General features: G+C 41.9%; 1 protein-coding gene across 3 annotated transcripts in view; it reads right to left on the bottom strand.

Annotated features, from left to right (window-relative positions):
- LOC146811798 (uncharacterized) overlaps window positions 1-26932 on the bottom strand; it is a 224297-nt gene that overhangs the window by 20598 nt on the left and 176767 nt on the right. For all 3 annotated transcript variants that reach the window (XM_085618792.1, XM_085618790.1, XM_085618791.1), the window contains 2 exons: window positions 25217-25328; window positions 9713-9850 (listed from right to left, as the gene is read on the bottom strand). In XM_085618792.1, the coding sequence (XP_085474918.1) occupies window positions 9713-9850; window positions 25217-25328 (250 nt within the window). The remainder of the gene's footprint in view (window positions 1-9712; window positions 9851-25216; window positions 25329-26932) is intronic.

The following is a 26932-nucleotide window of genomic DNA, read 5'->3' on the forward strand; positions in this document are numbered from 1 at the left end:
AGGACCGGCCATTTGCCCACCCTACCACTCTTCCTAGTTGTCAGCATGCATTCCTTCTTTATAGGATAGTCTCTCCGCAAGTAACAAGACTTCTCCTCTTCTTCAGAAAGTGTGGGAGCTGATAGTGAACTTCTGGTCATCTTTTCCATGTTATCCAAAGACAGCCTGCTACTTTGCTAATATTAGATTGCTACCTGCTGGTCTTTGTTGTTCATGACTATTTATCTTCATCCATTTTAGGGTTTTGTTTAATAATTTTTTATCCCAGGTGCAAACTCGAGTATCGTATCGGATACTGGCGTATTTATCTATTCTTTATCATTTGTCAGTATGAAGTGTAATGTTGCTCAGTTTATTATTATCAGTGTTGCTCAATTATGCACAATCATGCAGAATATTTCTTTTTGGTGACACCTGGTGAGCCATTACTGAAATGGCCTAAATGGAAAAAGATTTTTAAGAATGACTTAAAAGTATGTGGATAGAAGGTGTGGGTAGAAAGGAAGCCTCCTTGTTACTTCATTGTCTAGGATCTGAAGGACAGGACTTTTTGAGCATCTCCCAGATTTCTAGGATGAGAAAGAGGGAGATGCAGTGTCTATCTTGAATGATTATGAAATATATGTGAAGAGACTTGATAAACATTTTTTACCTAAAGTTTCACTTGAGAGGTATACTTTGGTGTGCGATCCCAACGATCTGAAGATCACTAGAAGAGGACGTTACTGCTCTAGGACAATTAGCATCCACTTGCAATTCTGGAACTAATACTGAAAAACGCATTAGGTACCAGTTTATGTTACGTGTACTAATGACAAGGAGAGGGAAGAGCTGTGGCAGAAAGGGGATCCAAAGCTTAGTGAAGTATTAGTTATTGCGAAACACATTGAACATTTCCAGGCATGTGTTACGGAAAATTCATGGTTCTGGGCTCATAACCCACCATCCACACTGTCTGAACCCTCCCATGTATGATAGACGGTATGCCTGGTGTGTTTGTATGTTGTGACTTGCTAACATTCATGTTTATAGGTCGAGCCTAGGCAGCACTTGCGCTGTCTCTTTGAGACCTGCTGTAATCAGTCTGTGGGCTTCTAGTCCATCCCCCATTTTGCTATTAGTTGCCTGCATTTTCAGTCATCCATTCTTCCTTTCTATTTGTTTAAGGCATGCATTTGACATGCCTATTTTACTGTCCTCCGTCCCTGTGAGTAGGGACCAAGTACATTATTACTCCTCAAGTTAGTTCTATAGCATCTGCTTTCTGAACTACTCTTTTTGTTTGGTTTCGCTTAGCCTGTCACCAGTCTTTTCAAAACTCGTGTGTGACCTTTATTTGGCTTTCTTAGCACATCTTTTGGAGACCTTTTTTCTGATTTCACTTAGCCTGTCTCCCCTTTTTAGAAAATTTTGCCTTTTCTTCCTTTGTTGTTTTAATCTTTATTTTGGCTCACTTTCTGTGTGAAAAATAAACATTTGTTTGTTTCATAATTAACAAATTTGTTTCTGTGTAAGGCATCTGTAAATTCTCAGCAAATGCTTGGCATCTCCTTCCCACCTAAGTGGAGAAACCTTCCCCAGCCCTGCATTCTTTCCTCTGACAAATTCTGCAGAATGCAGGCTCCCACATACACTACCATGCTCTGCTCCCCCTGATCGAAGAAAGCGATAACGATGTAGTTTATGACTTGCTCTGACTACAGATTCTGAGCAACACCAGCAAATTGTTCATTTCACCAAACTATATGGCTTCCTTGATTACAGTATTAATCTGTCAAGGGAGTTCACATTTTCTAAAATGTATAGAAATTAAACTGAAACATATATCTCTGTGCAAAACACATGTGCACATAATACTAGGTTTCTGTTTTTTTTTGTTTCATGAGCATTGAATAAACTTGTTTTGTGAAAAACATTTGTGCTCGTGTTTGTATACATTACTGTTTTTTTTTTAAACCACCCGCTTCTTTTGGAACAGAATGCAATTATGGTATTCTAAATTTAAAATTACCTATATTGTGACTGAGATCTCTTTTTTAAACATACATGCAATTAGGTTCAATACAAACACTACAGGGTTGTTCTTTTTTTGTTATAAAGCCTATACATCCCAGTAGTTCCCACACATTTCAAACACAGACAAATGTTTTACATCTCAACCACATGTTGTTTACTGCAGTGATGCTTAACTTACTTGCTGGCAACCTTTACAACTTAACATTGGCTACAAGCTTGATTGCTGATTTGTATACAAAAAGCATGCTAAACAGACATAGCCTTTAACTCCTCTAGTTTAGCATATCAGGACTGTTTACATCCTGTAACAGCTCACTGTTTTAAACAAAGTGGTGTGACTACTTAACAGCTGTTTAAATGAAACTTTAGGCTCACGTGTGTATGCAATATTTCTTTTAAATAATGCACTTAATTAATTTTTAAAAGCAAACACTCACCATAAGGATATTTTAAAAATATTACTGGATTGTATTGTGCCCAAAAAATACAGCGTTAACGTGAACACACCATTCCACTTCACACCACATACATTCACTCCACTCCAAAACTCATAAGTAATAAACATTTACATTTACAACGTCAGTAGCTCTAACTCTTGCAAATGTGAGACCTATTGCGTGGCACATGCTTGTTTCCTTTTGCGCGCCCTACCTGCTATATTTAAACGGCCCGTTCTGTGGCTGCGTGCATGAAGCACTCACTTCAGAACCGCTGCTAGGTTAGTGGTGCTGTTGTCGACTTCCTACACACCTGCGAGGTAGCAGCAGGTCTGGCTGGACTTGCGGGTAGTAAGTGTATTTAAACCCACGTTAGTTGGTCCAACAGTTCTTTGTCTGTCAGCATGATTCCAGAAGGCTACTATTTGGCTATTTTGCATATCTCCGAAAAAACCTTCATCTCATCACTGTGAGTACTAGCTCATGAAGCGCTTATATTGGCATTTATAACATGTGCTTGAAGGTCTTACTTTGGCAAATGCTATGCGCATGGATCACTTAAATGGGCATGTGTGACACGTACTTGGGATGCTTATATTGGCATTTATAAAATGCGCTTGGAGCTATTACTCTGGCATATGCACGCACAGGCATGGAGTGCTTGTATGGTGTTTAAACATTTGAACACACATGCACGAAGCACTTTTCATTATTGATTTTGATTAAACATGTACAAACATGTACATGGAATGCATGTAAACTCCCTTATCTTTTGGCATGAACAGCGCAGGAAGCGCTAGTCTGTTTAATACTACGCTTACAAGCATATTACTTTTTGATTTGCAAATGCCCACAAAGAGCAGTACATACGAAGAACAGCACTAACGTGAAGCCTAAAGTGAGTCATACCTTTTGGGTTCATGAACTATGAGATAACATTTCATGCCAAGGTTAATATTCTTATATTTCTCTCTCACTGTTTGGAGGTGTGTGTACATTGGCAAAGTATATCATCATACCATGAACATATTTTTATCATTATAGAATCCTTCATCCTTGGTGGTTTCAAGACCCATTGCCTTGGTTGCTGCAGCCTGCACCCAAAATCCCATTAGACGCACATACACTTGTCCCTCTTTTTCAAGAGCCTGTTCTTCCATATTTAAGTTGCAGCCACCTACATCTTGAAAGATACCCCTTACAAAACCTCCAAGACTTCATACTCCATGACCCAACTTTCTTTCTTGTCCACTTGATACACATATGCAAGTAAGAAGAAAGGTACAATGGAGTTGGTTCATATCATCTCTGTGAGGCCACAACACGGGCACAAGGTAAGGCTTGCGGTGATATGACGGGAATTCCATCAAAAGAAATTTGAACAACAAGTTGTGAATGCTGTTAGTACTAAGTCTAACAAATTGTATAAGAACAAGAATCTTCAAATATTCAAAGGGGCATATTTCAGATTTGGCAATATAGTTCATTGGGCAAAGAGCAAGGTTTGCCTTGCCATCAAGTGTGAGTGCAATGTTGGTGGGAAGAAGGGACATTATGGTAAATGTTGCAAAAGTGGGGTTGCTTCCAAAACTAAAGGGAAAATGAATGATAAAAATGAGAATATATATGAAGTGAGTGTACCAAATTAACCTTTCCTTTTGCCCACCATCTACACTATCTGATCCCTCCCATGTATGATAGACGGTAGCACAGCATGCACACTCTGGGCTCTTCCAGTTGTGCGCATGCAAACTCTCACGTCTCGTGTCCACTTCGACCAACAGGTCATGGTGAGCTGAGCACACTATTTGAAATACGCGCTGTTCAACCACCTCCGCATCTAGCTTCAAGCAGGCCCCATGAAACTTTGTTATTAAACGAAAAACCCTTAATACTTTTTCAAACGGAATCCACTTGCCGATCAAACCCTAAAATGCTCAAATTTTAATTTCCTCAATAAATGAAAGTATTATAAATACTCTCCTACTCTAAAGCTCTACAAAGATATACTAACCATACTTTCTGCTAACGTATCGCCCAATTAAAACTCATTCTGCTCACACATTTAATGTCTTATTAATGAAGAGTTCAAAAAGCATGTACTTATCTTAGCTGTGAGCAGCAACAAATAAGGAAGATGGTTGCCAGACAAGGGGTTATATAAGGAATGGAATGTTCAAGGATTCCTATTCTACGTTCTAAATGTTTGTTGTAGTTGCTGCTGTGAGTTGGCAATAAGAGGATATGCATAACACTGGCCTCTGTGCCTTGCCATACAATCAAACATACCAATCATGGATAACCAATCACAATCACAATTTACACAGGGAGCACTTGCATTTAGCACTGATCAGCAGTAGTAAAGTCCCCAGAGCTCTAAAACTATCAAAAACTAAATGCAGCACACAGTCGAAAACAGGAGGTCAGAAACAAAAAAGACAGGGGAAATCACCCGGAAGATGCCAGGTCTAAAACCATCCAAAAGGACTTTGTTGTTTCTTAGTTGCACATTTTCCTTGTCAATGTGTTTCATTGGGGGATGGAGGAGGTTGAAGGTTCATTGCACAGTATACCTGTCCTACCCTTCTTGTGATTTCTCCATTTCTGGCTAATCTGGCACTTCTTCCTGCTCATGTGACTAGTAGCATGAGTTCCATTCAAAATACTGTTATATTCCATATAGGTACCCCAATATAGGCTCAGGTAAAATTGTAACCCTTCACCTATACTCTCCCTACATGGTACGCATAACGGTTCTTGGGGACTGACCTTTTACCTAGATATGACACTGCACACAGAACACGGGATTTTCCCTGGTAAAGCCTCATACATTATGCATGAGGATTCCTGGAAACTCAGCAGGACTACCATCTCCTGCATAATAACTATGTATTATGTTCATTTCCGATGTCATCCTAAATCCGACAATTGGCCCAGCAAGGTAGAACCCCCAGGGAGACCTTTGGGTATATAAACATCACAACTTGCTGAGACAAGGAGAGGAGAACTAGGACTTCCATGCCGACACACTGACGCAAGCACTGAGACTCCTGCATGCAGATACTCCAGCTCGCAGTGGTCTAACATCCCTTGCGGGGTGTCCAATTTGAGACCAAGACAGGGTCCCACAGTCTCTCACTTCAGGTAATGGGGTTGACTTTATACTAGAGGGATTCTTGGCTTAACACCTACACACATGCTAGGTACAGTTAGGTACATCTAGTTAGGATTGCATCGTAGGAGTACGCATTTTATACACATGTATTTTATATACCTGCCTGTATTCTTGATTTTAGCATAATGATAGAAATCTACCATCATTTTACTTTCCTAGTGCTTCTAATCATTTATATCTGTTTCTGTCTAATGGTTGTTTCAGCACACCTATTTTACACTAGAATGACGACTGTTCAATAAATGTTTATTGAAAACGTCCATATCGTTTATTCTGTGTATCTCTCTGTAACTGCAAGCACAAGTGACTGAGCGAAAAGTACTGCTCTGTTTCCACGGTCCTGAGAGATCAGGGTTGTCATGTTTGATAGTTGCTAAGAACTATTCTCTCCTTGGCAAGAGGAGTTTCTAGTGGCACTGTGAGCTAGCTGGTATACAGGCTAACATACCCGGAAGAGTGCTTAGAATCAGTCTGGCACCAATCCTACAGTGAATGTTGTCTAAACACACAGATCCTATATAGGTTTTATAGGAACTACACGACAATACTCTACAGTGATTATACATTTTTATCTCCAGTAGACTCCTCAACTGCTGAATATTGAGGATCTACACAATGTTAACCTCCTTCCAGCAGCATGAAGCTAAAATCCACAGGCCCTGACAAAACCTTTACTTGAAGGCTGGAGATTATGGTTTTGGGTTGTAGAGGTTGTAGGGAAACTGTCTACGGTCTCGCCCTGGTAAAACCCATTTAGTCTATAATGACAGAAAACCCTCACTTTCACAAGTGCAAGATTACTGTTATAAGCATACGTGAGCTACTCTGGCATGCCCCATAAGGGGTCCATGTTTTTTTCGAAAGGCATAATGATAGGCTAACATGCATTACAGGCAGTTGTAGATCTTTCTGGTACATTATTATTTTACCTCCTGTAGCACATCTTTGATTTCCCTGCACAGAGAAGAGTAATTCAGTTTTTTATGTGTCTAATTTTGATTTCAAAAAAGGATTTCAAGCATAGAAGAGACCTATGTACTCACCTCTAGGTTTTAGCAAGATACAGAAGGTCATCCTGTAAGCACCAAGAAGTGAAATGTCCAAAAGAAAGGCAAGGACAAGATCCCTTACCCTCAAATGAAACAAAAAGATTTGCTCAGTGGCCAACCCCTCACCAAAAAATGTAAGCTCTTCATTTAGTGTGATTTCAGTGTTTACAGTGGTATTCATGAACTATTAAAATGTAGCAGTCATTTAGTATGCATGAAGACTAAGTAGTATGCCCACAAGCCGAAATATGCAAATGAGGAATACTTGTTCTACTCAACTTCCCTTCAAATACATGATGAACACTTCAATTGACTGCTACAAAAAGACTAGTAGTATTCCAGAAGAATAGTATTTCAAGCTTAGTAGTATTCTGATAGGGTTTATTTGCAGCTCGTGTACTATTTCAAGAGCAAAATGAAGGCTAGTCTCATTGATTGCGAACACTGTTTGAAGACTAGTAGTATTCTTTGTGAGCAATATCTGAATACTAACGGCAATAATTGTGAAGACTCAAGTACGACTAGCAGAATTTAAAGTGAATGTTAATTAAACACTAGTCACATTCACTCTGATTAATTTATAGTAATGTGATTGCTTGCACAGGGCTTCTCTTAATGATGCCTTATGGGCCCCCTCAGTGGTGGAGGTTCTTGGAATACACACAGAACTTTGCTTTTGGAAAGCATCCTTTTAACACTTCAATGGATAAAAAAAGAAGAAATACACCAAGGTTAACTAGTTCAATATATAAAATACATCCAAACATACATTTGCAAGCAGAAACTTTCTCTTCATTCAAGCCTCTATCCTTTGAATGCTTTCTTTGCTGTTTGCCAATTCCGGCTTGTGTGATGTTGTTCCCCATTCCGTCAAACATTTCTAATGGTCTTTGGGTAATTATGCATTCTGGTTTTACCAATACTCACCTCTGTCTGTATTTCCAAGTGTAAAATTGCGCACTGGATTACCAATGAATTAATTTATATAGAGGGCCCAACTGTTTCTCACAAATTAGAATAATGGAATGTTGAGAGCTCCATGAAGACATCAGTCGCTACAAACATTGGCATAGCCCTGTTGCTCTCAACTTTCCAATGTCCTAATCTACACCCTCTGACTAACTCTTTCCCCTGTCTCTCCACAGCCTATGTGGGCTATGCAAGGTAAAGAGAAAGGCAGAGGTTCCGGACAAGGGCACACAGGAGCATATTTACAAGGGCTTTATCTCCCGCAGAGATAAAACCAGCGCCCTATTTACAAGAGGGTGCTAACATGCATAATCGCATGTTAGCACCCTTTTTCCCAACGCCTCCCTTTGCATCTCAAATGAGGTGCAAAGTGGGCATTACTGGGCGTACCCCAGATGGACTACCTTGCAAATATCGCTGATGTGTACATCGCGATATTTACAAGGCAGCCCACATGATTTTAGCAGACGTTAGATTTTGGCGAAAACGTCTGTTTTCGCCAAAATCGAACGTTTGCTAAAATCCTGACTTAGCCATCCCTAACATAGGGGGGGGGATTATGCTGATACGACCCTGTGGGTCGTATCAGCAAGGTTATCGCCGTTATGCAGGGAACATCACTGGAAAACCAGCGATGTTCCCTGCAAAAGGGCGATAACCTCGCTATCTCTTGAATTTTTATCGCCCTGGAGAAACGCGTTGTTGATAACGCGCTACCAGGGCGATAAATTCCAGACATAGCCTGCAATAATAATATTATCGCTAAGCACGGTCAGCGATAAATATCGCTAGCCGTTGATAATATGCCCCACAGTGAGTCATCCGTCCTCCAGTAGTTCACAGCGTCACAGGGGCTGTGGAAGGAGAGGCGGGGTTTCTCCTCAGCTCCTGCATCTCTCTTGGTGCTGCTGATGAAGAGACTTTGGCAAACCGGGCTATGAAGCTACATTATATTGTGTTTTAAAATGTTAAACCAGAATGTAGTGTTACTTGTTGAAGTTTTGAATGCCTTCTCCTCTCTCTTTTTGTGAGATGTCAAGCGAAGGCGGCATTTAATTTTTTGTATATGCTTTCTCTCTAAGAAATATCTCTATTGTCTCCATTCTGACATTTGATTATAAAACTGGACTTGTTTATTCACGCACTGGCAGTGAAGGATGTCTTAAAAGTGAGTCTTTTATACACTTCTAGATTGTCACACATTTATCTCAAGTAGTACGTACCCTGACTACCCCCATACTCTCAGCTCAGGAAGATGAACTACAGCCCTAACAACAGCTTTAATTACAAACTCAATTCCACCCAATTTCGTTTGTACTACTGAATACTGACACCAACAATATTGTGGTACAAGAATATCAAAGGAAAGTGCATATTAGAGAAGTATAGATTTACCATTACAAATTCCACATCTACGTACCTTGAAAAAACATGTGACGCAAAGGTACATATATGTGGATTTAGGTATAGAAAATCTAGGTTAACTTACCTGTCAATATGTTATTTTTGATATTCTGTCCTCAATATTGTGTCCCATCGACACAGTTCATCAATATTCAGGGGTCACGCTCTCTATTTTCTTGTTTTTTTTGTAAAACTATTTTTTATTTGAAACAATACCCAACCAAAGACAGTGACAACCATCTCAATTGGCTTACAAAAGACATGTTGTATACATATCAGGACATTCACTTTTCGACTTGTGATATACAAACAAATGCAGCTTCTTACTTTAACAAACACCCGCCCCCAATAGCCAGGACTCAACACAGTATTAGTATGTTCTCTCTGATGTATCTTCGTGTAGGCAGGTATTCCTAACGGCAGGCAGAGCTTCCCTCTACTCTCGTCCCATCTCCCCCAGATCTTTGTCCATTTGTGCGGGTATCCTCCACACCTGTAAACCACCCTCTCACACTCTCTCATTTTAATCTCAGTTCCACCATTTTAAAAGATGGGCTATTTACCGGAGTTTCTTGGTTTCCATTATCCATTGTGCTCTTGTCCCACATCAAGCCTGGCTTCTGGAGGCCAGCACATCGGTTTCACCCTTCATATTGACTTACCTGTAGGCATTGGCGGTAGGCAGTTGGTGGTAGTTGCCAACTGCTACATTCCCCAAGCAGGCGTATCCAGAGGGTGGTATCATCTGATAAATGGTGACATCTTTTGCTGCTCCACTCCCTGTATCTTTCCATATAACTCTGGAAAAAGAAAAGCAATAACGTGAAAATGGATCACAAACTGATGTCCTTTTTTAGTAAAAGAAAATTAGTCGAACGTGCTAATAGTGTGTGAACAGAAAGCTTTTTAGAAGTGGGATCTTACAGATAAGACACGACTTTGTGATATAGAATTTCAGTTCCAAGATTTTATCAATTTGGGAAAAGGAAATTTTACCCAATCCAAATAGAGGTTGCTCAGTGACAGGGGCTTAATTTTTTTGTTGTAAATATCTTTATTGCATTTTGTCACATTAACACAAGGAAACAAGCAAGCAAGCCTCAGGCAACAGTTAACCGTGAGGACATAGGCAGGGCAGCAAAAAAGGATTAACAGTACTGTACAGGGAGCCACAACGACACATGTCCGCAGTATTCACCCGTTACAGCCACACACATTAAAGCCTCAATGTCAGTGTGACACAGAGCACAGCCTTTGATATCCAGACCCTAGCATCCAAAACACTAACACAAGCTCCACATCACACTTTTCAGTACCCCATGAAAGTCCCTATTGCCAAAAGCACAACCAGTAGAAAAAGCCTCCAGGCTACGGTCATCAGACTTATTCTCCAATCTACAATGTTATAAATGGGGTCTCTAGTGTGCAGAGCTATGCACCCTTTTCAAGTAGGGACCACCACTCTAGTCATGGTAAGTCAGATAAACACTTTAACTTATCCTGTGCTCACCCTCTGGTAGCTTGGCACAGAGCAGGCAGTCTTAAGAGGCAATGTGTAATGAATTTGTCAACACACACACAGTAACACAATGAAAACACCACAAAAAGACTCCACTTAAATTTAGAAAAATAGAGTATTTATCTGAGTGGAGTTCCACTGAGTTTTTTTTTTTAACTCCGTGGAACTCCGCAGAGTGCCACTATGCGTGCTCCGCTCAGGGTTAGTCTTGTGCACGCAGAGTCTGAGCCATGGGGTTAATGATGCCAAATCTGAGGCGTATGCAGACTGAAGCTTGCTGCACACAAACATCCATCCTCATGTAGGCAGAGTCTGAGAGATGAGACCTGAGGCAGGCTATCTAAGATCTGCTGCACACAGCTATACCATGGACACAGGTGCAAAACTCCTGCACGCATACAGCATTGTGCACATCTACACTGTGCACACAGATACAAGCCTCCTGCATGCATACAGCATTGAGCACAGATACACTGTGCACGCAGACACAAGCCTCCAGTACACACACAACATCACATGGATGCAGACTTTGTGGTGCCCACTGCTACACAAAGAAGGAACCTTCAGTCTACATTACACAGACAGTAAGACCTGCTTCCAAAAGGCAGCGCAATGACTGCTGGACAATTTGAGGTCTGCTGCACACGAGGGCGAGAGCTGATGCCTGCAGTGCTCTGAGTCACGCAGAGATCGAGTGCACACCGAACTCAGCAGTCACTAGTCTGTCTGCAGTCTGTAAAGTTGTGTCACTAATTTAATTTACTTTTAGATGAGCGTGAGGGTGTAGTTCCTGATATTTCTATGTTTCCTTCGTCTTCATTGCTTGATTTTGCTTGCGAGAAAGAGTCACTCATAGTCGTTTAAATGTCACACATAATTACACTGAAATTATGAGTATGTCACACATAGAAATCGGAAATCTTGGTAGCTATGTGGATAATCCCTGCTCACTGTGAGAAGGGCCACCGGGTCGTAGAATACAGGATGTTATTGTTCCAGGGCATCAGCCAGGCCAGACTCTGCCTGCAGTGTCTCAAGTCCTGCAGGCTGCCCTAACAGCTTCTGCCTCCAGGTGCCTGTGGCCCCCAGACATTGGTCCCAGGCCCAGCCTGCCCTCGCTGTGATGTTAATTAATGTAAATTACATTTAAAATAATAGCGCATGACTCACCCATATGGGTATCTCGGCGCTGCAAGTATTTAACAATCCTGGTCCAGCTGAGCCACGCCCTGTGCAAGCAGCCCTCTACCAATGCGGCCCCAGAGATCTGCACATGGACACATGAAAGCTCCAGCCTCCTGCCCATAGCAGTGCACCATTACTCCTGAATGAGGCCCGAGCTGACCAAGGCCATCAAAATGACACAATCAGAGAGAGCAGCTTAGCGCGGTGGCAGTGAGTGCCAACTCACTCAGCAGCACAGACACAGCCAGTCTACAACACTACTACCTGCAGTTTGAGTGACCCTCATCCCAACAGCCTCGCTAAAGACTCCCTCTGGACCACCCTGGCACTGCAGGAGGACGCAAGTAAGAGCCAGAAGTGCACTAAAGTAGTGCAATGGGATGTCTGTGAGTGGTAGAGCGGGGGCACCATATTCTGTGCTGTTCAGTAGCACATATGGGGGATTTATGGGCCTTGGAAACAAAGTCGGATTGGGACGTCGGCCATTGGGCCAGTAGATGAGGAGTGTTTTTACCCTCAGTGCCTCGTCTGTAAACCCACCTGCCAGGAACACCTCATACAACCAAAGCTGCCATAGCCTTAGCAAGCTGTTAGCCTGCTCGGTCCACTCTCGTGCACAGAACGAAGGTGGACCGCCCTGGTGGAGTACCCCATGTAAGCTATTTGCCTCCTCCAAACTAATCATGCGCTTGGACCTGTGCACCCTCCAGAGATGCCTGGAGCGACTCTATGTTTGAGGAGGTGTGGGGGGTAGGCAGAGGCGCAACTAGAGGCAAATTTCGGGGGGGGGCTGAGCAAAAATTTCGGGGGGGGGGCTGAACTTTAAGCAATAGGCAGAGTGGAGTTGCATGGGCTCTTAGAAGGGGTGAAACAACAGCAAGGCCTCATTAACATGCAAATGGTCTTTTAAAGACCTGTGAAGTGCTCGGGTGCGGCTGCTTTTTTGCCCGGGAAGGTGTCTCATCCCGGGCTGCCACACACGACGGGGGGGGGGGGGAGGGGGGGGGGGGTTGGCGGGCTGAAGCCCTTTGAGTCCAATGGGTGTTGCACGCCTGGGGGTAGGAGGCGAGGTGGGATAAGCAGTTCTGTTGCACCTGTGCCCTAGGTGCTACTAACGTTAATTGGACAGTTAGAAGCCCCCGCGGGCATCAATGCCTTTTTGCATCACACCGGCTTCTTGGGTTTCAAGCAGCCCATAGGAGTGTAAAGGGTGAGGCCAGAGGTTTATGTGGGAAGGTACCAGTTGAAAACGGTAAAGGCCCCTACAAAGTATATGTATCCCCTTAATGTTGTAAGTAAACACACTTTTACAACAGTAAGCACAAGAATTCTAAAAGTGATGCAAGTCAGCCATGCCGTCCCATTTACATTTTACTCGTTGACTTCATGTTAGATGAAATATCCAGTCCTGTTTCCTGAGAGTATTTAATTTTTCTAGATGTGCTTTATCAATTTATTTTGGCATGCAGCTTGAGTCTTGTGCAGCGCATCATGTGAATTGCTCCTAAGCATTAGGGGTGAGGGGGTGTGGGGGTGAGGGTCAGATTGTGCACCAGTTGATGTTCAGGTGCTTTACAAAAATCCATACTTTGTGTCAAGGGAAGGTTACACAAGCCAGCCTGTGCAAAAAAAGAATAATATGCAAAACTGAAAAAAAGAGCTTGGATTTAAAAGCATCACTCTTGGCATACACTGGTTTTACACAATGTGTGCACTGCAGCGTGTGAACTGCTCACACCGAGTGGAGAAAGAAATGCACTACATAAATACTCATTGAAATGAGTTATCTCTTCTGCCTTAGGGTGCAATGTACAGTTCCATCGAGGTCAGGGTGCATCATCCATTTATGGGGTGGATGCAGGGATGTATGACGTTACAACGCATGCTGTTACAACGCATGCTGTTACAACGAAAGATTTACAACGCGAGTGCATTGACAACGCAGGACATTACAACGCAAGTCTTTACATCGACTTGCACTAGATGGCGTGATAACATTAAAAAAGTGTAATTTACTATTCCAACTCCAGTCCACGTAACAGTAGGGAAGGTGTTGGGATAGTAAACGACACTATTTTTAATGTTAGCACGCCATCTAGTGCAAGTCGATGTAAAGACTTGCGTTGTAATGTCCTGCGTTGTCAATGCACTCGCGCTGCAACAGTTTCGTTGTAATGGTAGTGCGTTGTAAAAGTTGCGTTGTAAAGGTTGTTCCCCGGATGCAGTAAGTGCAGGTGTGCATTTGGCAAAAGTGAATCAGGCCTTAGAACTGCCCATAAAGAGAGTTGAGGAAACACACATCAGCTCTGGAGAATGTCCCAGAAGAATGGTTCTGTCAGTCTGGAGGATGCAGGAGGCACACTCTTGTCACTGAGGACAATGCAAGAAGCACAGTCATGTCAGGAGGGAAGGCTGCGGAAAGAAACAGGTCTATTTGGTGCCAGTGAGCGTAGAGGGAGAATGACGGTGAAGAAGGGGCAGACCTGCTTTACTGAGGACTCCTATGTGTGAACTGGTATGATGTACTTCTGTTCAAACAAGCAGCCCTTTTTGCTTGAATTCTTCCCTTTGCAATTGTTGTTCTTGAAAACCTTACCTAAGTGACAGGCTCTACAAGTTTTAAAATACTGAATTCACCACATATGTTTCCAAAACTTAGCCCACTGACACATATCAATCAAGGTTTCATGATAGGTCATGATCCCCAAACATGGGCTGCTTTTTAAGGGTGTCCGGGCTCATTTTTTGTCCCAATCCAACCCTGCTTGGAAGTGCACTGGAAACCAGGTCCAAGGGAGTTGGTGGGGGGGGCAGCAGTGTGTCTGTGGCTGCAGGAGGCTCCAAGCCTGCTCAAGAATGTATCAGGACACCGTGTACCTGATCCTCCCACTGCAGGGCGGCTAGAAGGTTTATATAGGTCTTTCTACACATACCTCCTCCAATATGAACCATATGCGCAAAACTGTATTTTATGAGGATTAGCTATGAGTTACTGCTTTTTACTAGGTTAATGTTCTTCTAATTCTTGTGCTTTACAGCAGTTTTAATATCTTCTTAGAATTTCTCATTGCTCAAATTGGTGTACTTTCTGATATTTATGTGTCCCTCATCTACATTGCTTGATTTTGCTTACGAGAAAGTTTCACTCATAGGGCCCAATTCTGATGCGGTTAGGAAATCTTCCCGATCAAATCGGTTTGGAAATGGTTTCCGACTGACTTGGATCGGGAGAGTCTGACCGACCGAGCATGATGCTTCCAGATGCTTCCAGATACGATTTGGTTGGACTCCCATTGACTTCTACGGGAGCCTATGTTCTTAACCTCTATTAAACTAGACTCCATTAAAATATGCTCCACTGACACTCTAATCCATTAAACACACTACACTGTACAGCACTATACTCCACTATCTGCCATTCTGCGACACTAGTTCACTCTACTCCACTATACAACCCTCTACGCAACTCCGTCTATACACTAAATAGCACTTTACTCCACAAAATTCTATAACGCCTTTTTCTACTACTCTAGTACACTATATACTAACCTACTCTGCTCTGCGCCACTCTACTCACGATACACAACATCTTCTGCACTACTCCACTGTATTCCACACCAATACACAACACGCTGTACCATTCCACAAAACTATACTCCATTCTAACACTATACTCCACTGTATGACACTCTACTCCCTCCACAACACTTAACAACACTTTAAGATACTTCATAACACTACTTTTCACTTTTATCCACGCCAATGAACTCCACTATACGGCAAGACCTATTGGCATTGCCAATGCTTGTTTTTAAAGCGTCTTTCCTCTACTCGATGTGCTGTGGAGTGTTTTCATTGAGCCTACTGAAGTAAATGGACAGCGCCTCCTTCTGGCTGGGAGGCTCTCCTCACTCTTACTATCTTGGAGCTGCCTGCCAGCTGTCATCTGCGCTGACAGGCACAGCTTGTATGCGATTTAAAACCTAACGTTTGCGAGCGCAGCACCACGGAGTTCTTAGAGTTGATCGGCTCCGCTTTCATTTTTAGCAGACTCCTGCTTTCGTTGCAGCTGTCTGCTGGATGTTATTTCTGCTCTGCCTCCAGTCTTTGTAACATATTGCTGATCTTCTTGGGGCATATACAAACAGCTTTAAGATTATTCTCCAGCGGTTCCCCGAGGTAAACATCACCGCCTGTTTTCTCACACAGAAGCGCCTGTCAGCTGTTTTCCTCTGCTCAGGTTCACGGCGCAGCCCGTTTCCTTACACGTAGCGGCCTATGAGCTGTTTCCATCACTTTCGCTGCGCAGCCGGTTTCCTCACATGGAGTTTCCTGTCAGCTGTTTCCTTTGCTCACGCTCACCACGCAGCCGGATCCTCACACGTAGCTGCCTCTCTGTTGTTCATGCTTACATTATCATCGTTAGACGATAGCTCTGTGGGGTGCCTTTCTTTAGCTGATGGCCACAGCTTCATCTACATAGCGTTGGTTTCCTGCTGTGAGAAACCATTACACGATCTCATTAAATTAATTATCTCTGTGTGTGCCTTTCTTCGTTGATGGGCACAGCTTCCTTTTTTTTCCAAAACCTTTGGTTCTTGTGGTGAGCAACCTCTACGCTCCATTAATTCACTGACTCTGTGTGCTGCTGCATTTACTCTAATTACACAGTGTGGTGCCTTCCTTCCCTGATAGGCACAGCTCCATTTTCACATCAGTTTTTTTCCAAAAAGGTCCATTTCTGCTGTAAGGAATCAGTAATTTTTTAACATTTGTGGTGCCTTTCTTTCGCTAACAGGCACAGTTTTTCAACTATTTAAGTGTGTGGTGCAGACGATAGCTCTGTGGGGTACCTTCCTTCACTGATAGGCACAGCTTCAATTACACAATTGTCGATTCTTGCTGTGGGGAATCTTTCAGCCCCAGAAATGTAATTAACATTGTGGTGTTTTTCTTTTGCTTACAGGCACAGTTTGTATTTCCTGTCCATTGGTCAATTTAAATTCTCTCAGTTGTCTTCTCTTACCCATTTTCCCTATTTTTGTGTTCATTAACAGCTGTGATGAATATGAGCTAACCTCCTCCATTTTGTAACGAAGAAGGAGAACCAGAAATTCCATGGGATGGATGCATGAATATTTTGCATTCCTATTTAATTGCTATAGGGGGAGAGAATTTTTCCTCAATTAGAAAACAACATATTTTATTGCATAATTTGGGAATTCAGGGCACAAAGGTGTATGAGGATTTATCTGACAATATTGAAGGGAAGGAAGGTGGATATAAAGATTTATTTACTACTACAGTAAGGAAGTTGGGTGCTCATTTCAAGGAAAGAATGAATGTCATTTTTGAAAGACATACATTTTTCAATAGAGTCCGGGGAAAGAATGAAAAAGTTACCTCCTATATAGTGACACCTAGAGGTTTATCTGCTACATATGAATTTGGAGTTTTAACAGATTCCCTAATTAGAGATCAGTTAGTCCATTGCACTAATGATCACAAGGTCCAAGAGAAACTTCTGACTAATAATCCTAACTTGGAGGAAGCTATTCATAATGCTAAGAGAATTGAACATACTGCATTTTGTGTGAAAGAGAAGAAAATCAGTAAAGGTAGTGAAAGGGATGAGAAAGAAGTTGGCATTATAGGAGATTGTGAACAGGTGTTAGAAGTGCAAGAGGGTAAGTCTAAGTTTAAAAATGATAATGTGAAGTGTTATTGATGTAGAAATCCAAATCATCTTCCTAATAACTTAAAATGCCCGGCTAGAAGTGTAACCTGTAGGAAGTGCAAAAAGACAGGACATTATGCTGAAATGTACAAAGCAATTACTACAAATAGCGGAGTACATATGGTCCATACTGAAGACATCTCAGAGAATAAAGATGGTAATAAGTTTATTTCCAAGTTCATGATTCTGAGCAGGATGACAAAGTCAAGTGTCCCTCATGTGAAATACAGTTAGATGGGAAATCTGTCACGGCTTATGCTGACTATTGGTCGCCTTAGACATTGATTAACCACAGCATATTTAATGATGTTTTTAGAGAAGAGGAATATGTCCTAGGAAAACCTGCCATATATCCAGGAGGGTATAACAAAGACCCTATTCCTTTGAAGGCAAAGGTAAAACTAAGAATTTCATTCAAAGATAGACATACTATAGGCAAAGTATACATTACAGAAAAAGGATGCAACTTATTAAGTTTGAAACATCAAAGAGATCTTGGGATCAAGTTAGATCCCAACAATGAGGAGCAAGTTCTTCTGGTAGATCTGACCTTTGTAGGTATGGACATATGTGAAGAATTTCCGGATGTATTTAAAGAGGAAATTGGTTTGCTTAAAAATTACATACATAAAATCAAACTTAAGTCCGATGTTGTTCCCATAGTACATAAAACATGTTCCATACCTTTACTTATGCAGGAGCCATTAAAGGAAGAGCTTAAGAAATTACAGGAACAAAGTATAATTGAACCAGTAGAGAGATCTGAATGGTTGCCACCCATTGTTATTACATCAAAAAAAGAAGGAAATAGCATTTGCATGTTTGTGGATTTGAGGAGTCTCAATGCCAGCATATGGATTGACAGGCACCCTCTTCCAAAAATAAATGAAATTCTGAGTGTGATACATGATGCTAAATATTTTTCTGTGCTGGATCTTTACTCCTATCATCAGGTTGCTCTGCACCGTGATTCTCAGATCCTCACCGCTTTTACCACTCCTTTCGGACATTATACATTTTTGAGAATGCCATTTGGCCTTGCATCAGCTGCATCAGCTCTCCAGAGGATAATGCAGCATGTTCTGGAGGGAGTGGATAAAACAGTTTGCTTCCAAGATGACATCCTCATATATGGTGCAAGTGAGGAGGAACACAATTGTAATTTAAGGGAAGTATTGGATAAACTAAGATGTGCTGGTCTTACCCTAAAGAAGACATTTGTTTTAATTGAGGTAGCGTCAGTTGAGTTTTTAGATCACACTCTGTCTAATGAGGGGATCAAGCCAAAAATGGTTTTGATTGAGTCAGTTTCGAAGGCTCCTATTCCCCCTAATAGAGACGAAGTCAACTCTTTTTTGGGGTTGGCTGAATAAATGTCTAAGTTTATAAAGACTTTTTCAACCCATGAGAGATTTATGAAAGAAAAACACCAATTTTGTTTGGTTGCCTAATCATACACTAAATTTTAATGACATAAAGAAAGTCATTATTTCAGCACCCTTTATTACAAATGTTGACAGCAAAAGGGAAATTATACTTACCACTGATGCAAGTAATAAGGGTTTGGAAGCTACTCTTTCCCAAGTTGTTGGTGGAACAGAGAGAATTATTGCATTTGCTTCTAGGACTCTTAAGGTAGCGGTAGTGAACTATTCAACAATAGAAAAGAAAGCGTTGTTGTGTTTCTGGGCCATCACTCATTTTAAGTACTTTGTATGGGGTTTACTGTTTGTTGAGGGGAAGGAAACAAGGTTCAAAACTTTCCCCTAACTGGCTTTTTGAAAATAATTCTTTCCAGATGGCAAAACATGATATCAAGGAAAAAATTGTCAAACATCAAAGTAGATATAAAAGGAAGTATGACACCAGATGGGGTGCCAAAGAACAAAAATGTAAGTAGGACAATGGGTCTGGGTAAAGAAACCCAATACTAGTTATAAAAAAATACAAAAAATACTACGATCCAGGGAAGATAAAATAAAAATAAGAAAAATGTAGTAGTGTTTTGAAATTGACAATTGTAGAGCATGGACAAACTTGTTCCACACAATGGTCTACAGGGAAATTTTGTAAGATAAAAGATGGAGAGAACCAAACTGAGTTGGACGATTCAAGGCAAAGCACGAGATTGGGGAAAGTGCCTAATTGGCAACAGGACTATGAAATGAAATACATTTTCACACTGTGCTCTTGTACGCAATTGTGTATGCTTCTCCTACATTTCTTCTACTATTTTGTTTTGTTCTTTCTGCTTGCAAGATAAGTAGATGTGTTGTAATTTCTGTATATTTATATATATATTTACTTCTTTATTTAGCTTTATCAGTAAATTGGTAGTTGGTATTTCCCAGCTGTTTTCCCCCACCTTTGTATCATAGTTCCCTGCCCCATGGAACGTCTAGAACCCAAGGGAGTACAGGTTAGAATGTTGAGGATCTTGTGAGGTTTTGAGACCGTGTAGTTGAGCTGTTGAAAACACCTGTTTATGATCATAGATCGTCTTACCTACTTCGTATCCTGGAGTTTTTCGGATTTTATCTCAACATCTTATTTATTATAAACGTTCAAAACCATTGGTACTGTATGATGACTTCCGCGTCCTCTATACTAAAGAAGATTCCAAGTATGAACTCTACCATGTTTTTTTAAGTTTGGGATTTTGCAATGTGCTATCCAGTGTTCGAATATACAACCTATTGAAACTGGTCCCGGTTTTCCTCAATATATAACAGCCAAACAATTGTATTATACAACATACATGCAGATTCACAGAGTGTAATCTATTTATTACCATTCCAGAGTGTGGGCACTCAGGAGACAGAAGTAATTGTTACATGCAGTCTGTGTGGCAGTAAAAAGCGATTTCTCCTGTCAATGTGTCAATGTTGCAAATAAAAGTGTGAACGTGTATTTATTAGTACAGTTGCTCCAAATAATGTGTAATTGGGACACAGTTATTTTCACTGCTCAAACACAAACCGTGTTACTTCCATGTTGTGTTCATATTGTGTTTATATTCAGTGGTTGGCATTATGCTGGAGAGCAAAGCACTTGCCGTACACATTATGCATTTTTCCCCTTGTAAAAAAAAGAAAATCCTAGATTGTATAGAAACTGAACACTTTGATTTTGGTCCAACCATATTGTCATATAACATAACTAATTTGTTTCCTTTGCACGCTACATCAACATATAAAACTTTAGATTAGATTCCTCTGTAGCTGAGCCTGGAAACTAATGTTTTACAAACCTCTGAATTATCAAACACTGGCACAAGAAGAAATTTGAAGGAACCATTGCATGTCTGTGCAAATTAACCCTAGGAGACACATGGATTAGTATGTTATTCCTTTGACCTAGCTGACCTCATCAAGACTCTATTGGTGGGGATCAATAAAAGAACTAACATATAGTAATGTGCCATGCATTCCAGTATAAAAGATAGGCCTCTAGATGTAATGGAGTAAATTTACAATGCAACTAACAATATTGAGCTTGACGTAGTAAATTAATGTGGCTTTCCAGCATTTCTTTGTTGATCCAAACAAATGTAAAATAAACAATTCAGACAGAGCTCAGAGTCATGTGAGCATCATGGTAACTGATGAAATAGAGCACGAAATCCATTATTAACAAGGTAATGTTGAAAATAAGGCAAGAATCACATAAACAAAATGTGCTTACCCACTGATGCTAGTGGTATAAAGCTGATTCTTTGTGTTTTTAAACTACTTGGCAGTAGACGACATTGGCTTGCAAACTGACTGTTCCAAGCTGTTTGTTTCACAGAGGTCTACCCAGCTACATAATGACCTCGCTAGTCTTGCGTTAGACCTGAAAGCCTTAGGATGATCTTCCTCCAAACCTTTTGCCTTCCTCCTCCACTTTTCTGACCTTGTTTTTGCTATTATTAAAACTCTGTGCACTTTACTACTCATAAACAGTGCTCAAGTGCTTGTGCTTTCTCACCTAAACATGTTATTATTGGCCCATACCAAATTGGCATATTTAATATACTTACAAACAGTGCTTAGTTTGTAAAAAGCATAAGTGTCAGGGCTCTAGTCAGGAGGCCACTGCAGCTTGCTCCACATACTGCTCCTGCCATGCTGCCAATGATAGTAACAACACAAGTACTAACCATCACACTTCTACAAGTGTAACAGTTCAGATTAGTTCAGGCCCCCAAAGTTATAGAAATGGCTCCATGGTAGGTAATAGTAATTTCTAATGTATATTGAATTAATAATTAGCTGTTTTTGTGGTTATCTCTAAATTAGCCAGACAGCTCCGCCTTGTGGCAGACTGTAAAAAGCACTGGTGGCAAACACTGGAAACCACACGCTTAAATTAAGCCATGCTTATAGGTCCCTCGTAAAGTGCACCACATGTGCCCAGGACCTGTAAAGTAAATGCTACAAGTGGGCCTGCAGCACAGCTTGTGCCCTCCACTAAAATAGCACTTGAACCATGTCTTGGGCCTGCCATTGCTGAGCGTGTTTGTGCAGTTGCCAGTTCCACATCTACCAGGCAAAACGAACCTTTGACCAGGCCCAAACCTTCCCTTCTTCTACATATAAGTCACCCCTAAGGTAGGACCTGGACAGATGAGGGCAGGGTGCACTGGATTTAAAAGGCAAGCCATGTACTTTTACGTAGTACATGTCCTGGTAGGTGAAAACCCTCAAATGTGTTTACCTGTACTGTAAGGCCTCTCTCTCTCATAGTATAACAATAGGATAACCTTATCACATTTTACAAGTGTCAATTCCAATCGAGAAGAGATAGATCCTTCAAATCTGGTGTCCCTGAAATCACAATTCAAAATCAAAACTTACGTTGAAGACAAATTTTAAAGTGCAGTTCTAAAAATGCCACTTTTAGAAAGTTGAATACAAAAAGAGGAACCTGGCTTCATTTGGCGTTATACTCTTATTATTTTTGAGCAACAAACAGACCACTATCTTTTCTGTTTCAATTGATTTTTTAATAATCCATTCCTTTCTTTGCAATTGTTTGTATTTTACCAAACAGATTTTAGTTGATTGAGAAGTAAAGAGACACACATTTTTCAAATTAACATACAAAACATGAAAAATACTTATGATGATTTACAGTGCATGAAATACTTATATACAAACACATGTATAGACAACAACATTGGACTTTTGCATCATAACATCAGAAACTAGAATACTCTTATCGCTATCTTGTTTTTGGGGCCAAACATGTGCCAAACAAGGGAAAATGTTTAGAGTGTGTGCGTGGGGCATACGATTCAATGCAAATCCCTCACGTCACAACAAGTTTACTCAAATTCCTCCGTGTTGAAAAAAGTGCCCTTTACTTCTCATGCAACTAAAATATTTTTGGTAAAATACAAACAATTGCAAAGAAAGGAATGGTTTAATAAAAAATCCATTTAAACAGAAAAGATATTGGTCTGTTTGTTGCTCAAAAATAATAAGAGCATAATGTCAAACGGAGCCAGGTTCCTCTTTTTGTATTCAATTTAGTACGGCCCTACCTGGTTCCGGTCCTTTGGGTCTATCCCCTCCCCCAGTTTTTGTACTTTTAGAAAGTTGGCATTTTCTCGATTTAGCCATTTGGTGCCTTTAGCCTGCCTCTGCTCACATGACTGGGTTCAATTGGCAGTTGGGCTTTGTGTATTCCTCCTAGACAGCCACACCCAATGGGAGCTTAGATGTGCCACAATTGGCTATCTCTGGCATGATGGGAGGTAGGAGCTGGGCACAGCCTCACTTACACCTGAATAGGCTGTGTTTTGTCCACACACAAAGGGCTGCATACCCCCTGTATTAAGTCAGGGCAGAAAGGGAGAACCTCTGCGCACTTTAAAGGTATGTCTTTAAAGCCTCCCCCACTTCAAAGGCACCACTGGGTATAAGTACTAGACCTCAGACACCACCACTTCAGTACACGTCTGGACCTGTAGTTACTCTGCCAGGAAGAAGGGCTGTTGTGTTGTGGAAAGACTGCCACTCTGCTGGACTCCAGCTTTGCTGTACTGATCTGGTACCCTCTTGCCTGGGTGAGAAGTACTGGACCTGCATCTCTTGATCCAAGAACCCAGAAGGGCTCTAAGGGCTAGTTGGCTGGCTGCCTTATCAGAAGCCTCAGGGACATAACAGGTGTCCAAACACCTGCACCTGGACTCTGCCAGCTGTGAGTCTACCCTGCCAGGTGGTGCCACCCCAGTCCCAGACCCTTGGAAGTGGGCTTAAGGTGCTTCCCAGTGGAACTGATGCATCTTCTCTGCTGAGAGGCACATCCTTGAGCGGAACCAATGCATCTCCTCAACTGAGTGACACATCCATGAGCAGAACCGATGAATCTCTGATGCTGTGTGGATTGACCCTTCGCAAAAGACTTTGCATCTCAACCACCTCCTGCATGTTGGGACCGACACATAGGCTTGGAACTACTGCTGCGCAACACTTTCATCAGTGCAAGCTCCTTGCATCTCTCATTGACGGCAGCCTCGACGATGATGCTTAAATTCCGCATCCCAGCTTCACCGCTCATTGGAACCGACACATGACCTCTGCTGCGTCTCGCATCCTCGACACTGTACTTTGCATCGCAAGCCCCGTCAATGGGATCCTTGATATCAACGCAATAGGACTTTGCACCGCAGCCTCGTTGCATTTCAGAACCGACGCATCCCCTCGGCTGTACGACGCATCTTCGACACAGACCCATGCAACACTCCGCAACCAGAATTTAGGATACTATGTTCAGCGGGCCTAACTAGTTCCCTATGGCTGACCCGTGCTTCATCGCAGTCAGCCTAAACATATGTCTTTGTCCTAGTCTGATGCAACCAGATATCCCCAATAGCACTTTGTGCTTTTTGGTGCTAGTTTTCACCATAAACTTCAAAAATCAACATAAATCGGTTCTACTAATTGGATTTTTGTCATTTTGTTTTTTTTTCATTTATTAAGATCTGAGCTTTTTGTCTAACCTGGTGTGGAATAATTTTGTGTGGTGTTTTTACTGTTTTAATGTTTAAAGTGTTGCACACATACTTTACACACAGCCTCTAAGTTTCGCCTGACTGCTCTGTGCCAAGCTACCAGAGGGTGAGCCCAAGTTTAGCGTTTGCCTGCCACTTACCCTGACTAGGATAGTGCTTGCTGCTTGACCAGGGCTTACACCCCAGTCAACCAACAACCCCCAATTTCTAACACCCCTGGTTGAAAGATGGAGTACAGCATGTTTCCATGAAGAAAATAATACGCAGAGACACACAGTCACCATTCTTCGTGCTTGCCATTGCCTTGTTTATGCGGGTGGTTGCAGGTGTTAGCACTGGAACACTTTTTCAAACCGGGGCTTAATCAGAATTTGAGCCAGAGCTTGAGAGGGGAAAGAGAGTAAAAGAAGAAATGAGGAGAAAGAGAAAGATAAGAAAACTGGCAATGGGAGAAAGCAGGGATGAAATGTGAGATTAGAGACATGAAGTGAATGGCGTTGGAAGAAAGAGCCATGAGACAGGTTCAAGACAAGCGGGCTTGGTATTCAGCAACCTCGGCATTCGTAAGGCAGCATCTGCGGATGGCGCTTTGGAACCTCACTTTTTTCTGGTTTCACAACTTAAGTGCGGGTGCACACTTGACAACATCTTAACTTTTTTGGGACCAAAGTTCACTGCATGTAAAGTCTAATTTTTGGTGTTCTGAAGGAAAAAAGGGGTTATACCTGAAACTGGAAGGTGGTGTGACCATCCCATTCCCAACATCCTTCACTACGACGGCAGCGTTTGGAGGAGGCGAATGGTTGTTCACGGCAGTGTCACCAACAGGATAGAAACCTAGAACGGTGAAACAGGAGGGACATGGTTAGCAGAAGCACAAATTACTAGACTGAATTTAAGCTCAGAAAGAGGTAAGGTAAAACTATGGCTCTTGCAGTGTGCTTGTAAAATAGAGGAATAACCTGGATTCGAGAGCTTGTGAAGACCATTCTCTGAGTCACGAAGGGGCATCACAGATCTTCAAAAAACACGAGGAAGCTTTTCTTTAGGAAATGTTACAGCATTTAATGAATTTCGCGACCTGTTTTGTACCTCACCTCTTGGTTGTATCTGTCTATTTATATGGTGAGCATTTGTATTTACAATTGTCATGCCTTTGCTCAAACCTGTATGTCGAACATTGTGCTCCATGTGAGCTGTGACATGGATATTGGGAAGCACTTAGCTACACGAATCGATGGATACACATATACATCGTTACACATAATCGAGTTTCCATAGATTCAGACAAAATAGCCTTTCATCTTCCACCCACCCTGTGGTCTTAGCGTTTGGCCGGGACTATTTGGAGAGTCTTTCTCGGAGGCAGGAGTCGTGAAGAGAGGACAATTGTAATAAAGCTAGCTGAAACTGAACCCGAAGGGTGGTAGGTTCTACAACACATTGTTAAGAGTTTAATAGTAAGACGCTGTCATTTGCCTAGGGCAAGTTAGTCACCGGCCTGATCTGTATTGTACAGTCTGGGGCAGATTTATGTTGCACTTGCGCCACTTTTGCGCCGCCGTTGCGTCACTTTTGTGACGCAGCAGCGGCGCAAATCCTGCGCCATGGTGCGGGGTATTTACAACGTGACGCATCTCCCAGATGCGTCACGTTGTAAAGCCCTGCGCCACATGTAGGCGTTCCAGGGCAGGTGGGGGCGTTCCGGCGCAGGAACGCCTCCTAAAAGTGGCTGAGTGAAATCTACAAGATTTCACTCAGTCACTTTTAGGCCCATGCTGCGTCAAAACCCTGCGCCTGCTTGAAGCAGGCGTAAGGATTGACGCAGCATTGTAAAGATAAGGCCCCCCAGAGCATTGCTGGAGCTGCGTCGCGCTTGCGACGCAACTCCAGCAATGCGACACTTTTACGGCACAGATGCGTCACGCATCTGTGCCTTTTTTGCCCCATGGTGCGCCGCATTATAAATGCGGCGCATCCATGGTGGCGCAGCTGTGGCGCATAATAACTGGCGCATCCCTGTTGATCTGCAGGGATGCGCCAGTTATTATAAATCTGCCCCTCTATATTTTGCACTCGTGCAAAATTATTTGTAGAAGTGAACCTGCAGGGGGCAGGTGTCTAGGTTGGAGTTGTGTTTTCTGGGTTCAAAATAAGTGCCGAAAAGAGCAAAAACGTTTAACAACAATTCCAAGTAAGACAGATTCATTTTAACAGATTTATTTTAAATGAAAGACCACCTCAACTGTACAGTTTAAACAAACAACAAACGAATCCGAGCTGGCAGAAAACAATGCGCTCTCCCAAGTTAAAGAGCTCCCAGCTGCCATTAAATATAAGAAAACAAAAAAAATGTGCTAAAGAAACACACATTATCCATTTCAGCAGCGCTTGTGAATCTGTGATCTTCATTCACATCGACTACAAAATTATCCTGTTGA

Source organism: Triturus cristatus, chromosome 7 (genome assembly GCF_964204655.1).
Source record: "Triturus cristatus chromosome 7, aTriCri1.1, whole genome shotgun sequence".
Taxonomy (NCBI): domain Eukaryota; kingdom Metazoa; phylum Chordata; class Amphibia; order Caudata; family Salamandridae; genus Triturus; species Triturus cristatus.